The 15,066-nt window shown below is 51.2% G+C and overlaps 1 protein-coding gene across 1 annotated transcript in view; it reads right to left on the bottom strand.

Moving 5' to 3' along the window:
* Positions 1-14,850, bottom strand: part of LOC124021093 (epsin-2-like) — a gene marked incomplete at its 3' end in the record, with an annotated part of 33,226 nt that extends 18,376 nt beyond the window's left edge. The window contains exons 1-3 of the mRNA XM_046336420.1: positions 14,499-14,850; positions 5,707-6,299; positions 4,289-4,454 (exon numbers count right to left, since the gene is read on the bottom strand). Of these exons, the coding sequence (XP_046192376.1) occupies positions 4,289-4,454; positions 5,707-5,964 (424 nt within the window). The remainder of the gene's footprint in view (positions 1-4,288; positions 4,455-5,706; positions 6,300-14,498) is intronic.
* Positions 14,851-15,066: the final 216 nt, after the last annotated feature.

Below are 15,066 nucleotides of genomic sequence, written 5' to 3'. Positions count from 1 at the left end.
TATGACTGACAGTACGTGACTCCAGACAGACAGTACGTGACTCCAGACAGACAGTACGTGACTCCAGACAGACAGTACATGACACCAGACAGACAGTACATGACACCAGACAGACAGTACATGACACCAGACAGACAGTACGTGACTCCAGACAGACAGTACGTGACTCCAGACAGACAATACGTGACTCCAGACAGACCTAGTGGTCTATGACTGACAGTACGTGACTCCAGACAGACAGTACATTACCCCAGACAGACAGTACATTACCCCAGACAGACAGTACATGACTCCAGACAGACAGTACATGACTCCAGACAGACAGTACATGACTCCAGACAGACCTAGTGCCAGACAGGACCACCACCTCCCTCTTCCTCACCTTTCAGTCTCTCCTCATCTTTCAACAGGACCACCACCTCCCTCTTCCTCCTCCTCACCTTTCAGTCTCTCCTCATCTGTCAACAGGACCACCACCTCCCTCTTCCTCCTCCTCACCTTTCAGTCTCTCCTCATCTTTCAGCATGACCACCACCTCCCTCTTCCTCCTCCTCACCTTTCAGTCTCTCCTCATCTTTCAACAGGACCACCACCACCTCCCTCTTCCTCCTCCTCACCTTTCAGTCTCTCCTCATCTTTCAGCAGGACCACCACCTCCCTCCTCCTCACCTTTCAGTCTCTCCTCATCTTTCAACAGGACCACCACCACCTCCCTCTTCCTCACCTTTCAGTCTCTCCTCATCTTTCAACAGGACCACCACCACCTCCCTCTTCCTCCTCCTCACCTTTCAGTCTCTCCTCATCTTTCAGCAGGACCACCACCTCCCTCTTCCTCACCTTTCAGTCTCTCCTCATCTTTCAACAGGACCACCACCACCTCCCTCTTCCTCCTCCTCACCTTTCAGTCTCTCCTCATCTTTCAGCAGGACCACCACCTCCCTCTTCCTCACCTTTCAGTCTCTCCTCATCTTTCAACAGGACCACCACCTCCCTCTTCCTCCTCCTCCTCACCTTTCAGTCTCTCCTCATCTTTCAACAGGACCACCACCACCTTCCTCCTCCTCCTCACCTTTCAGTCTCTCCTCATCTTTCAACAGGACCACCACCACCTTCCTCTTCCTCCTCCTCCTCACCTTTCAGTCTCTCCTCATCTTTCAACAGGACCACCACCATCTCCCTCTTCCTCCTCACCTTTCAGTCTCTCCTCATCTTTCAACAGGACCACCACCTCCCTCCTCCTCACCTTTCAGTCTCTCCTCATCTTTCAACAGGACCACCACCACCTCACTCTTCCTCCTCACCTTTCAGTCTCTCCTCATCTTTCAGCAGGACCACCACCACCCTCTTCCTCCTCCTCACCTTTCAGTCTCTCCTCATCTTTCAACAGGACCACCACCTTCCTCTTCCTCACCTTTCAGTCTCTCCTCATCTTTCAACAGGACCACCACCTCCCTCTTCCTCTTCCTCACCTTTCAGTCTCTCCTCATCTTTCAACAGGACCACCACCACCTTCCTCCTCCTCCTCACCTTTCAGTCTCTCCTCATCTTTCAACAGGACCACCACCACCTTCCTCTTCCTCCTCCTCCTCACCTTTCAGTCTCTCCTCATCTTTCAACAGGACCACCACCACCTCCCTCTTCCTCACCTTTCAGTCTCTCATCTTTCAACAGGACCACCACCTCCCTCTTCCTCACCTTTCAGTCTCTCCTCATCTTTCAGCAGGACCACCACCTCCCTCCTCACCTTTCAGTCTCTCCTCATCTTTCAACAGGACCACCACCTCCCTCTTCCTCACCTTTCAGTCTCTCCTCATCTTTCAACAGGACCACCACCTCCGTCTTCCTCCTCCTCACCTTTCAGTCTCTCCTCATCTGTCAACAGGACCACCACCTCCCTCTTCCTCCTCCTCACCTTTCAGTCTCTCCTCATCTTTCAGCATGACCACCACCTCCCTCTTCCTCCTCCTCACCTTTCAGTCTCTCCTCATCTTTCAACAGGACCACCACCACCTCCCTCTTCCTCCTCCTCACCTTTCAGTCTCTCCTCATCTTTCAGCAGGACCACCACCTCCCTCCTCCTCACCTTTCAGTCTCTCCTCATCTTTCAACAGGACCACCACCACCTCCCTCTTCCTCACCTTTCAGTCTCTCCTCATCTTTCAACAGGACCACCACCACCTCCCTCTTCCTCCTCCTCACCTTTCAGTCTCTCCTCATCTTTCAGCAGGACCACCACCTCCCTCTTCCTCACCTTTCAGTCTCTCCTCATCTTTCAACAGGACCACCACCACCTCCCTCTTCCTCCTCCTCACCTTTCAGTCTCTCCTCATCTTTCAGCAGGACCACCACCTCCCTCTTCCTCACCTTTCAGTCTCTCCTCATCTTTCAACAGGACCACCACCTCCCTCTTCCTCCTCCTCCTCACCTTTCAGTCTCTCCTCATCTTTCAACAGGACCACCACCACCTTCCTCCTCCTCCTCACCTTTCAGTCTCTCCTCATCTTTCAACAGGACCACCACCACCTTCCTCTTCCTCCTCCTCCTCACCTTTCAGTCTCTCCTCATCTTTCAACAGGACCACCACCATCTCCCTCTTCCTCCTCACCTTTCAGTCTCTCCTCATCTTTCAACAGGACCACCACCTCCCTCCTCCTCACCTTTCAGTCTCTCCTCATCTTTCAACAGGACCACCACCACCTCACTCTTCCTCCTCACCTTTCAGTCTCTCCTCATCTTTCAGCAGGACCACCACCTCCCTCCTCCTCCTCCTCACCTTTCAGTCTCTCCTCATCTTTCAACAGGACCACCACCTCCCTCTTCCTCTTCCTCACCTTTCAGTCTCTCCTCATCTTTCAACAGGACCACCACCTCCCTCTTCCTCACCTTTCAGTCTCTCCTCATCTTTCAACAGGACCACCACCACCTCCCTCCTCACCTTTCAGTCTCTCCTCATCTTTCAACAGGACCACGACCTCCCTCCTCCTCACCTTTCAGTCTCTCCTCATCTTTCAACAGGACCACGACCTCCCTCCTCCTCACCTTTCAGTCTCTCCTCATCTTTCAACAGGACCACCACCTCCCTCTTCCTCACCTTTCAGTCTCTCCTCATCTTTCAACAGGACCACCACCTCCCTCTTCCTCACCTTTCAGTCTCTCCTCATCTTTCAACAGGACCACCACCACCTCCCTCCTCACCTTTCAGTCTCTCCTCATCTTTCAACAGGACCACGACCTCCCTCCTCCTCACCTTTCAGTCTCTCCTCATCTTTCAACAGGACCACGACCTCCCTCCTCCTCACCTTTCAGTCTCTCCTCATCTTTCAACAGGACCACCACCTCCCTCTTCCTCACCTTTCAGTCTCTCCTCATCTTTCAACAGGACCACCACCTCCCTCTTCCTCACCTTTCAGTCTCTCCTCATCTTTCAGCAGGACCACCATCTCCCTCCTCCTCCTCCTCACCTTTCAGTCTCTCCTCATCTTTCAACAGGACCACCACCACCTCCCTCTTCCTCACCTTTCAGTCTCTCCTCATCTTTCAACAGGACCACCACCACCTCCCTCTTCCTCACCTTTCAGTCTCTCCTCATCTTTCAACAGGACAACCACCACCTCCCTCTTCCTCTTCCTCACCTTTCAGTCTCTCCTCATCTTTCAACAGGACCACCACCACCTCCCTCTTCCTCCTCACCTTTCAGTCTCTCCTCATCTTTCAACAGGACCACCACCTCCCTCTTCCTCCTCCTCCTCACCTTTCAGTCTCTCCTCATCTTTCAACAGGACCACCACCTCCCTCTTCCTCCTCCTCCCCACCTTTCAGTCTCTCCTCATCTTTCAACAGGACCACCACCACCTCCCTCTTCCTCACCTTTCAGTCTCTCCTCATCTTTCAACAGGACCACCACCTCCCTCTTCCTCCTCCTCACCTTTCAGTCTCTCCTCATCTTTCAGCAGGACCACCACCACCTCCCTCCTCCTCCTCCTCACCTTTCAGTCTCTCCTCATCTTTCAACAGGACCACCACCTCCCTCTTCCTCCTCCTCACCTTTCAGTCTCTCCTCATCTTTCAGCAGGACCACCACCACCTCCCTCCTCCTCCTCCTCACCTTTCAGTCTCTCCTCATCTTTCAACAGGACCACCACCTCCCTCTTCCTCCTCCTCCTCACCTTTCAGTCTCTCCTCATCTTTCAGCAGGACCACCACCACCTCCCTCTTCCTCCTCCTCACCTTTCAGTCTCTCCTCATCTTTCAGCAGGACCACCACCACCTCCCTCCTCCTCCTCCTCACCTTTCAGTCTCTCCTCATCTTTCAGCAGGACCACCAGCTGTTTGCTCTTCTCTCTGACGTTGATTCCCTGGTCTTTTCCGTCTCTGTCTATGTACTGAAAGTCCTTCAGAGTCTGGATGGCGAAGATGTTCTCTTTACACTGCAGAGCCACACGCTCTGACCCCGTCTGGAACACACACACACACACAACATATTAACACATTAACACTGCAGAAACCTCCCGGGTGGCGCAGTGGTCTAAGGCACTGCATCCGTGCCACCAGACTCTGGGTTCGCAGCGGGCCACGATCGGGAGGCCAGAAGCCAGCGTCGTCCGGGTTACGGGAAGGCTTGGCCCGGCAGGGATATCCTTGTCTCATAGCGACTCCTGGTGCAGTGCACGCTAACCAGGTCGCCAGGTGCACGGTGTTTCCTCCGACACATTGGTGCGGCTTGGCTTCCGGGTTGGATGGGCGCTGTGTTAAGAAGCAGTGCGGCTTGGTTGGGTTTCCGGAGGACGCATAGCTCTCGACCTTCGCCACTCCCCGAGTCCGTACGGAAGTTGCAGCGATGAGACAAGACTTTAACTACCAATTGGAGAAAAATAGGGGAGAAAACGAGTCGAACCCAAGGAGATCTACATGTTGAGCTCAGACGTTACGGATACCAGTTAGGATTCTGACTAAAGAGTTTAAAGACAACGAAGCCAAAAACGCTGGGAGGAGTTCCTTTGTTTGAGTTAGGATGAGTCTCCCCTCGTAGGGAGACAAAATCAGTCACGGGTTCCTCATGTTCTACAGCTGCACCATCGAGAGCATCCTGACCGGTTGCATCACCGCCTGGTATGCTCGGCATCTGACCATAATAATATAATATATGCCATTTAGCAGACGCTTTTATCCAAAGCGACTTACAGTCATGTGTGCATACATTCTACGTATGGGTGGTCCCGGGAATCGAACCCACTACCCTGGCGTTACAAGCGCCATGCTCTACCAACTGAGCTACAGAGGACCGTAAGGCGCTACAGAGGCGAACATCCAGTCAGCGTTTCACAGTTCAAGTCTACACCCGATTATTAACTATTATTATTTTATTCATACGATGTATTATTATTCATATTAATTATTATTATAATATTTTTTATTACTGTTTTTATTATTATTATATTGGTATCAGGGGCGTTACCTTAATCAGGTAGTCTAGCAGCGTCAGAGCCTTGTCAACGTGTCTAATGTTGTTATTTATTATTGGTATTATTATTATTAATGTTGTTATTTATTATTGTTATTATTATTATTAATGTTGTTATTTATTATTGGTATTATTATTATTAATGTTGTTATTTATTATTGGTATTATTATTATTAATGTTGTTATTTATGATTGTTATTATTATTATTAATGTTGTTATTTATTATTGGTATCAGGGGCGTTACCTTAATCAGGTAGTCTAGCAGCGTCAGAGCCTTGTAAACGTGTCGCCAGTTCTTCCCGTGGTCGTTGAGGCGTCTCCAGATCATACTCATGATCTCACTGAACGCCACGACGTTGTAGGTCAGGTCGGCCACCTCTGACATCAGAGAGGACGAGGGGCCCCAGGGGTCGTTGGAGGTGGACTCTCGGACCTTCTTCTCCGCGTCGGAGTAGTTGTTCACCATGTTCTTCACAGAACGTCTGATAGTGGAGCTCGGCATAGTGGTGGTGGTGACACACACACACACACGCTACCACGACTGGGACACACAGTCAAGAGTTTGTGTGTCCGAATCCGTTCTCGCTGCACCGGCAGCGTTGTGCGTGGTCACCGTGTCACTGAGTGTGTGTGTGTGTGGTCACCGTGTCACTGAGTGTGTGTGTGTGTGTGTGTGTGTGTGTGTGTGTGTGGTCACCGTGTCACGGAGTGTGTGTGTGTGTGTGTTCAGGGTGCCTCCGCGGGCCAGCAGTGTGTTCCACAGTCCTCACAGACAACAGCCTGTTAGAAACATCTCCACAAACACAGAGCTGGACACACACACAGCCACGCCATCACCTGAGGAGAGAGAGAGAGAGGGGGGGGTTAGTAGTGAGAGACAGAGACAGACCCGAGACAGAGAAACAAGAGAGAGACAGAAGGGGCCTCATATCAATTTAAGGGCCCAGAAATGTGACTCCTGTGGAGACCTCAAACCTCCCTCCTCACCCTGCCTCCCCCAACCCTCCCTCCTCACCCTGCCGCCCCCTCCTGCCAAACATCCCCCCCCCCCTGCCAACCCTGCCTCCCACCAACCCCCCTCCTCACCCCCCCCTCCTGCCAACCCCGCCTCCCACCAACCCTCCCTCCTCACCCTGCCGCCCCCTCCTGCCAAACATCCCTCCTCACCCCTCCCCCCCTCCTGCCAACCCTGCCTCCCACCAACCCTACCTCCTCACCCTGCCTCCCACCAACCCTACCTCCTCACCCTGACTCCCGCCAACCCTACCTCCTCACCCTGCCTCCCCCAACCCTCCCTCCTCACCCTGCCTCCCACCAACCCTACCTCCTCACCCTGCCTCCCACCAACCCTCCCTCCTCACCCTGCCTCCCACCAACCCTCCCTCCTCACCCTGCCTCCCACCAACCCTACCTCCTCACCCTGCCTCCCACCAACCCTACCTCCTCACCCTGCCTCCCACCAACCCTACCTCCTCACCCTGCCGCCCCCTCCTGCCAACCCCCTCCTCACTCTGCCTCCCCCAACCCACCCTCCTCACCCTGCCTCCCCTCAACCCTCCCTCCTCACCCTGCCTCCCCCAACCCTCCCTCCTCACCCTGCCTACCCTCAAAACTCCCTCCTCACCCCAACCCTCCCTCCTCACCCTGCCTCCCCCATCCCTCCCTCCTCACCCTGCCTCCCCTCAACCCTCCCTCCTCACCCTGCCAACCCTCCAACCCTCCCTCCTCACCCTGCCTCCCTCCTCACCCTGCCTCCCTCCTCACCCTGCCTCCCTCCTCACCCTGCCTCCCACCTCCTGCCACTATGAATACATCACTGACCTAAGGACATCTGCAGCTTTAAAATCACTTATTCACACGACTAGAGGAAGAGCCCCGTCTGTCTCCCCCGGAACAACCCCCCTCCTCACCCCCAGCCCAGGAGGACTGCACAGACAGGGTCTGTCAGAGCACAGTGACAGAGAGATGGTCTGGGCCTAAACCAACACTAGACACTATGGAACACAAGGCTTTTACTATCTCATCCTTGGAATATACAAGGTCAGAGGTCATCTGCCTTTGGCTTAAAGAGCAGGAACCCAGACTTCGCCAAAGAAATCAGAAATACAGACATTGTCATCCTACAAGAAACCTGGTATAGAGGAGACGGACCCACTGGTTGTCCTCTAGGTTACAGAGAGCTGGTAGTCCCATCCACCACACTACCAGGTGGGTGGTATAGAGGAGATGGACCCACTAGTTACCCTCTAGGTTACAGAGAGCTGGTAGTCCCATCCACCACACTACCAGGTGGGTGGTATAGAGGAGATGGACCCACTGGTTGTCCTCTAGGTTACAGAGAGCTGGTGGGTGGTATAGAGGAGATGGACCCACTGGTTGCCCTCTAGATTACAGAGAGCTGGTAGTCCCATCCACCACACTACCAGGTGGGTGGTATAGAGGAGATGGACCCACTGGTTACCCTCTAGATTACAGAGAGCTGGTAGTCCCATCCACCACACTACCAGGTGGGTGGTATAGAGGAGATGGACCCACTGGTTGACCTCTAGGTTACAGAGAGCTGGTAGTCCCATCCACCACACTACCAGGTGGGTGGTATAGAGGAGATGGACCCACTGGTTGTCCTCTAGGTTACAGAGAGCTGGTGGGTGGTATAGAGGAGATGGACCCACTGGTTACCCTCTAGGTTACAGAGAGCTGGTAGTCCCATCCACCACACTACCAGGTGGGTGGTATAGAGGAGATGGACCCACTGGTTACCCTCTAGATTACAGAGAGCTGGTAGTCCCATCCACCACACTACCAGGTGGGTGGTATAGAGGAGATGGACCCACTGGTTACCCTCTAGATTACAGAGAGCTGGTAGTCCCATCCACCACACTACCAGGTGGGTGGTATAGAGGAGATGGACCCACTGGTTGACCTCTAGGTTACAGAGAGCTGGTAGTCCCATCCACCACACTACCAGGTGGGTGGTATAGAGGAGATGGACCCACTGGTTGTCCTCTAGGTTACAGAGAGTTGGTGGGTGGTATAGAGGAGATGGACCCACTGGTTACCCTCTAGGTTACAGAGAGCTGGTAGTCCCATCCACCACACTACCAGGTGGGTGGTATAGAGGAGATGGACCCACTGGTTACCCTCTAGATTACAGAGAGCTGGTAGTCCCATCCACCACACTACCAGGTGGGTGGTATAGAGGAGATGGACCCACTGGTTGACCTCTAGGTTACAGAGAGCTGGTAGTCCCATCCACCACACTACCAGGTGGGTGGTATAGAGGAGATGGACCCACTGGTTGTCCTCTAGGTCACAGAGAGCTGGTAGTCCTCTGCACCAAACTACCAGGTGTAAATCACTATGTAGCAGCTAGCCTGGCTAGCCTAGCGTGATGCCAACCCATCTGAGCTGTAAAACACTATGTAGCAGCTAGCCTAGCGTGATGCTAACCCATCTGAGCTGTAAAACAATATGTAGCAGCTAGCCTAGCGTGATGCCAACCCATCTGAGCTGTAAAACACTATGTAGCAGCTAGCCTAGCGTGATGCTAACCCATCTGAGCTGTAAAACACTATGTAGCAGCTAGCCTAGCGTGATGCTAACCCATCTGAGCTGTAAAACACTATGTAGCAGCTAGCCTAGCGTGATGCCAACCCATCTGAGCTGTAAAACACTATGTAGCAGCTAGCCTAGCGTGATGCCAACCCATCTGAGCTGTAAAACACTATGTAGCAGCTAGCCTAGCGTGATGCTAACCACTCTGGGCTGTAAAACACATTATAAAAGAATGGTTTCCTCAAGTTCATCTTTCTCTCGTGTGTGTGTGTGTGTGTGTGTGTGTGTGTGTGTGTGTGTGTGTGTGTGTGTGTGTGTGTGTGTGTGTGTGTGTGTGTGTGTGTGTGTGTGTGTGTGTGTGTGTGTGTGTGTGTGTGTGTGTGTGTGTGTGTGTGTGTGTGTGTGTGTGTGTGTGTGTGTGTGTGTGTGTGTGTGTGTGTGTGTACAAGCAAATCCAACCGGTTCTTTCACCATTCTAAAGAACCGGACTGTTGGAATCTAGAATGTTTTCAGAAGCAGTAAACTGGGACATGTTCACAGACAGAAGAGTTCCTCATCACTCATCTACCATTCACATAAACACGCAAGAAATCTTCAACTCACTATCAACTGTGCTCAGTGAGCTCCTGCCCAAGTCAAGAACTGCTTATCAGTTCAATTCAGAGATCAATCCATACTAACATAATGTAATGTCCAAGCACCCTTCTCTCTCTCTCACACTCACCCTTCCCTTCCCATGCCCCGAGACGTCTCCCTTTTGTCCTCCCCAGCACAAGACAAAGCCGGAGATACCGCCCCGAGAGTCGGCTACAGGTGCATCGGTCACCCCCCCTCCCTCCCCAACCTGCCTTTACGCAAACTGACCACACACACATACAATAGACAAAGCCTGCCTGCTAACCCCACCATGGGTCTAGCGGCTCCCCTAAGCCTGGGCAGAGGGGCAGCATCCCAAGCCTGGGCAGAGGGGCAGCATCCCAAGCCTGGGCAGAGGGGCAGCATCCCAAGCCTGGGCAGCATCCCAAGCCTGGGCAGCATCCCAAGCCTGGGCAGCATCCCAAGCCTGGGCAGCATCCCAAGCCTGGGCAGAGGGGAAGCATCCCAAGCCTGGGCAGAGGGGAAGCATCCCAAGCCTGGGCAGAGGGGCAGCATCCCAAGCCTGGGCAGAGGGGCAGCATCCCAAGCCTGGGCAGAGGGGCAGCATCCCAAGCCTGGGCAGAGGGGCAGCATCCCAAGCCTGGGCAGAGGGGCAGCATCCCAAGCCTGGGCAGAGGGGCAGCATCCCAAGCCTGGGCAGAGGGGCAGCATCCCAAGCCTGGGCAGAGGGGCAGCATCCCGGCTACACCCAGGGGGCAGCATCCCGGCTACACCCAGGGGGCAGCATCCCGGCTACACCCAGGGGGCAGCATCCCGGCTACACCCAGGGGGCAGCATCCCGGCTACACCCAGGGGGCAGCATCCCGGCTACACCCAGGGGGCAGCATCCCGGCTACACCCAGGGGGCAGCATCCCGGCTACACCCAGGGGGCAGCATCCCGGCTACACCCAGGGGGCAGCATCCCGGCTACACCCAGGGGCAGCATCCCGGCTACACCCAGGGGGCAGCATCCCGGCTACACCCAGGGGGCAGCATCCCGGCTACACCCAGGGGGCAGCATCCCGGCTACACCCAGGGGGCAGCATCCCGGCTACACCCAGGGGCAGCATCCCGGCTACACCCAGGGGGCAGCATCCCGGCTACACCCAGGGGGCAGCATCCCGGCTACACCCAGGGGGCAGCATCCCGGCTACACCCAGGGGGCAGCATCCCGGCTACACCCAGGGGCAGCATCCCGGCTACACCCAGGGGGCAGCATCCCGGCTACACCCAGGGGGCAGCATCCCGGCTACACCCAGGGGGCAGCATCCCGGCTACACCCAGGGGGCAGCATCCCGGCTACACCCAGGGGGCAGCATCCCGGCTACACCCAGGGGGCAGCATCCCGGCTACACCCAGGGGGCAGCATCCCGGCTACACCCAGGGGGCAGCATCCCGGCTACACCCAGGGGGCAGCATCCCGGCTACACCCAGGGGGCAGCATCCCGGCTACACCCAGGGGGCAGCATCCCGGCTACACCCAGGGGGCAGCATCCCGGCTACACCCAGGGGGCAGCATCCCGGCTACACCCAGGGGGCAGCATCCCGGCTACACCCAGGGGGCATTACTCCAGCTCAGTGTCCTGCACCATGTTTCCGTGCTGAGAGATAAATGTTACAGCGATTGATACATGGTGACAGAGGTAAAACAGCACCCCCACCTGGACAAACATTATGGCCACTGCAATAAAGTGAACATACACCCAACCGCTCTTATAGTGAATTATGTTCCGCTTCACTGTTAGCTAGTTACCAAAACTGTACAGATAGTTTAATGGACATGTCAATGGTATTTCTTGCTTACAGTGATTCATCAACCACATCAAATCAGCTGATATTATAAGCTAATTATGAGAAACAACGATTCCCCAGGTTGTCTAGTTAGCATCGTTTTGCCATGAAAACAAGAAGAGCCGGTAGCTAACAAGCTAACAAGCCAACTAGCTAACTAGCTAACGAGCTAACCAGCTAACTAGCTAACAAGCTGACTAGCTAACAAGCTAACTAGCTAACGAGCTAACAAGCTGACTAGCTAACAAGCTAACGAGCTGACTAGCTAACAAGCTAACGAGCTGACTAGCTAACAAGCTAACGAGCTAACTAGCTAACGAGCTAACTAGCTAACGAGCTAACTAGCTAACGAGCTAACAAGCTAACGAGCTAACAAGCTAACAACCCAGCCCCCGAAAGGTTACCTAAAATGGTAAAGACAACTTTCTCTCACACACTAGTAGCTTTGTATACGAACTAAAGCTAAAGTGTGTCCTAAAACAATAAACATTTGAGTTGAGCAGTTTTTAGTTTTTAAACCAGTTATGTTGGATCGACGGACTAACAAAATTGTCATTAACGCCTTTCTGAAATGCATATCCAGCTAGCCGGCTAGTTAGCTAAAAAATAAATCCAAAATATTTTGGAAACAAACTACATAGGTAAACATTAACAAAAAAAATTTACATTTTCTGTCACATTTAAAATGGTTGAAAATCTGTGTGAATTCACTACAACATCTAACTAACTTCATTTGAAATATGTTTTTAAAGTTATGGTTATCTACAAACTTAGCTAACAAATTAGCATGTTAGTTACAAGAACTTATTGAATGAAAAATCTCCCCCCCCCAAAAAAGTTGTTGGAACAACAACAAACAATATCCTCACCAATACAACCACCCCTCTTCCCTACTTCATACTCCTTCGGTTTACAGTAAAAAAATATTTTTAAAAATTTTTAAAGTTCCAACAATTTTGTTGTTTGAACATGTTTTAGGATTTAAATTGTTGCATTTTATCTGGGTTTATAATTAGGGAGTCACCCCAACACAGTAGCTAGGCCACTAGCTAACTACAACACCTTCTCAATACTGTTAGCTTAGCTACAACGATACTAAAAAAAGATAGCTAACACGGTTTAGCATTTGTTAACTCACTAGCTAACCCGTGTTAGCTGACTCACTGGCTAACCCTTGTAAACTAACTAACTGGCTAACCCTTGTAAACTAACTAACTGGCTAAACCTTGTTAGCTAACTAACTGGCTAACAAACTGGCTAAACCTTGTTAACTAACTGGCTAACTCTTGATAGCTAACTAACTGGCTAACCCTTGTTAACTAACTGGCTAAACCTTGTTAGCTAACAAACTGGCTACCTAACTGGCTAACCCTGGTTAGCTAACTCACTGGCTAACCCTGGTTAGCTAACTCACTGGCTAACCCTTGTTAGCTAACTCACTGGCTAACCCTTGTTAGCTAACTCACTGGCTAACCCGTGTTAGCTGACTCACTGGCTAACCCGTGTTAGCTGACTCACTGGCTAACCCGTGTTAGCTGACTCACTGGCTAACCCTTGTTAGCTAACTCACTGGCTAACCCTTGTTAGCTAACTCACTGGCTAACCCTTGTTAGCTAACTCACTGGCTAACCCTTGTTAGCTAACTCACTGGCTAACCCTTGTTAGCTAACTCACTGGCTAACCCTTGTTAGCTAACTCACTGGCTAACCCTTGTTAGCTAACTCACTGGCTAACCCTTGTTAGCTAACTCACTGGCTAACCCTTGTTAGCTAACAAACTGGCTACCTAACTGGCTAACCCTGGTTAGCTAACTAACTGGCTAACCCTGGTTAGCTAACTAACTGGCTAACCCTGGTTAGCTAACTAACTGGCTAACCCTGGTTAGCTAACTAACTGGCTAACCCTGGTTAGCTAACTAACTGGCTAACCCTTGTTAGCTAACTAACTGGCTAACCCTTGTTAGCTAACTAACTGGCTAACCCTTGTTAGCTAACTAACTGGCTAAACCTTGTAAACTAACTAACTGGCTAAACCTTGTAAACTAACTAACTGGCTAACCCTTGTTAACTAACTGGCTAAACCTTGTTAGCTAACTAACAAACTGGCTACCTAACTGGCTAACCCTTGTTAGCTAACTAACTGGCTAACCCTTGTTAACTAACTAACTGGCTAACCCTTGTTAGCTAACTAACTGGCTAACCCTTGTTAGCTAACAAACTGGCTAACCCTTGTTAGCTAACAAACTGGCTAACTAACTGGCTAACCCTTGTTAGCTAACTAACTGGCTAACCCTTGTTAGCTAACAAACTGGCTAACTAACTGGCTAAACCTTGTTAGCTAACTAACTGGCTAACCCTTGTTAGCTAACTAACTGGCTAACCCTTGTTAGCTAACTAACTGGCTAACCCTTGTTAGCTAACTAACTGGCTAACCCTTGTTAGCTAACTAACTGGCTAACCCTTGTTAGCTAACAAACTGGCTAACCCTTGTTAGCTAACAAACTGGCTAACCCTTGTTAGCTAACTAACTGGCTAACCCTTGTTAGCTAACAAACTGGCTAACTAACTGGCTAAACCTTGTTAGCTAACTAACTGGCTAACCCTTGTTAGCGAACAAACTGGCTAACTAACTGGCTAAACCTTGTTAGCTAACTAACTGGCTAAACCTTGTTAGCTAACTAACTGGCTAAACCTTGTTAGCTAACTAACTGGCTAACCCTTGTTAGCTAACTAACTGGCTAACCCTTGTTAGCTAACAAACTGGCTAACCCTTGTTAGCTAACAAACTGGCTAACCCTTGTTAGCTAACAAACTGGCTAACCCTTGTTAGCTAACTAACTGGCTAACCCTTGTTAGCGAACAAACTGGCTAACTAACTGGCTAAACCTTGTTAGCTAACTAACTGGCTAAACCTTGTTAGCTAACTAACTGGCTAACCCTTGTTAGCTAACTAACTGGCTACCGTTAGCTAGCTAGGTTTAAGTGCTAGGTGGAGACATTCACCCAAGGAGATTCGAAACAACCTGGAAAGCAAAAAAACAATGAATAACTTACCATGTCCTTTTTTCCCCCCCGAGTTATTCTCCAGAGTAAATGAATATCCCAGGAATTGTACAAACCCCAATACGATCAAAGAAGTCACTATTATCCAAAACAAAAACAAAAAAATTACCAGGAAAGTTGACTTATTTGTTATGGTTGTTGGATAAATGTTGTTTTCTAATGTGTAACCGTCTCTGACTTCTTGCTCTCATCAACATGGCGGGCGGTATAAAGCTCCTCTTCTCGTCCCGGGAGGGGGGACATGTAGGCGGGGAAGGGTGTGACCAAAGCTGCTTGACTTGCTGATGCAGAAATACATCCTTTTCCTTCCTACCAACACCTCCTCCTGTCGGAGGAAAACCCGTTTTGAGCAACAGTGTGCAAAGGTTAGAGGACATTGGGGGAAGAATATAAAATGTTTAAAAATCATAGCTCCTTAGTCTCCTTCTCAAACCCATTGGAGAAGAAGGAACAGTGTGCAAGGCTAGAGGACATGGGGGAAGAATATAAAATGTTTAAAAATCATAGCTCCTTAGTCTCCTTCTCAAAACCCATTGGAGAAGAAGGTTAAGAAGGGATG

Source organism: Oncorhynchus gorbuscha, unplaced genomic scaffold (assembly GCF_021184085.1).
Source record: "Oncorhynchus gorbuscha isolate QuinsamMale2020 ecotype Even-year unplaced genomic scaffold, OgorEven_v1.0 Un_scaffold_1047, whole genome shotgun sequence".
NCBI classification, from domain to species: domain Eukaryota; kingdom Metazoa; phylum Chordata; class Actinopteri; order Salmoniformes; family Salmonidae; genus Oncorhynchus; species Oncorhynchus gorbuscha.
The sequence above is the reverse complement of the archived record's forward strand: the minus strand, read 5'-3'. Positions and strand labels throughout refer to the sequence as shown.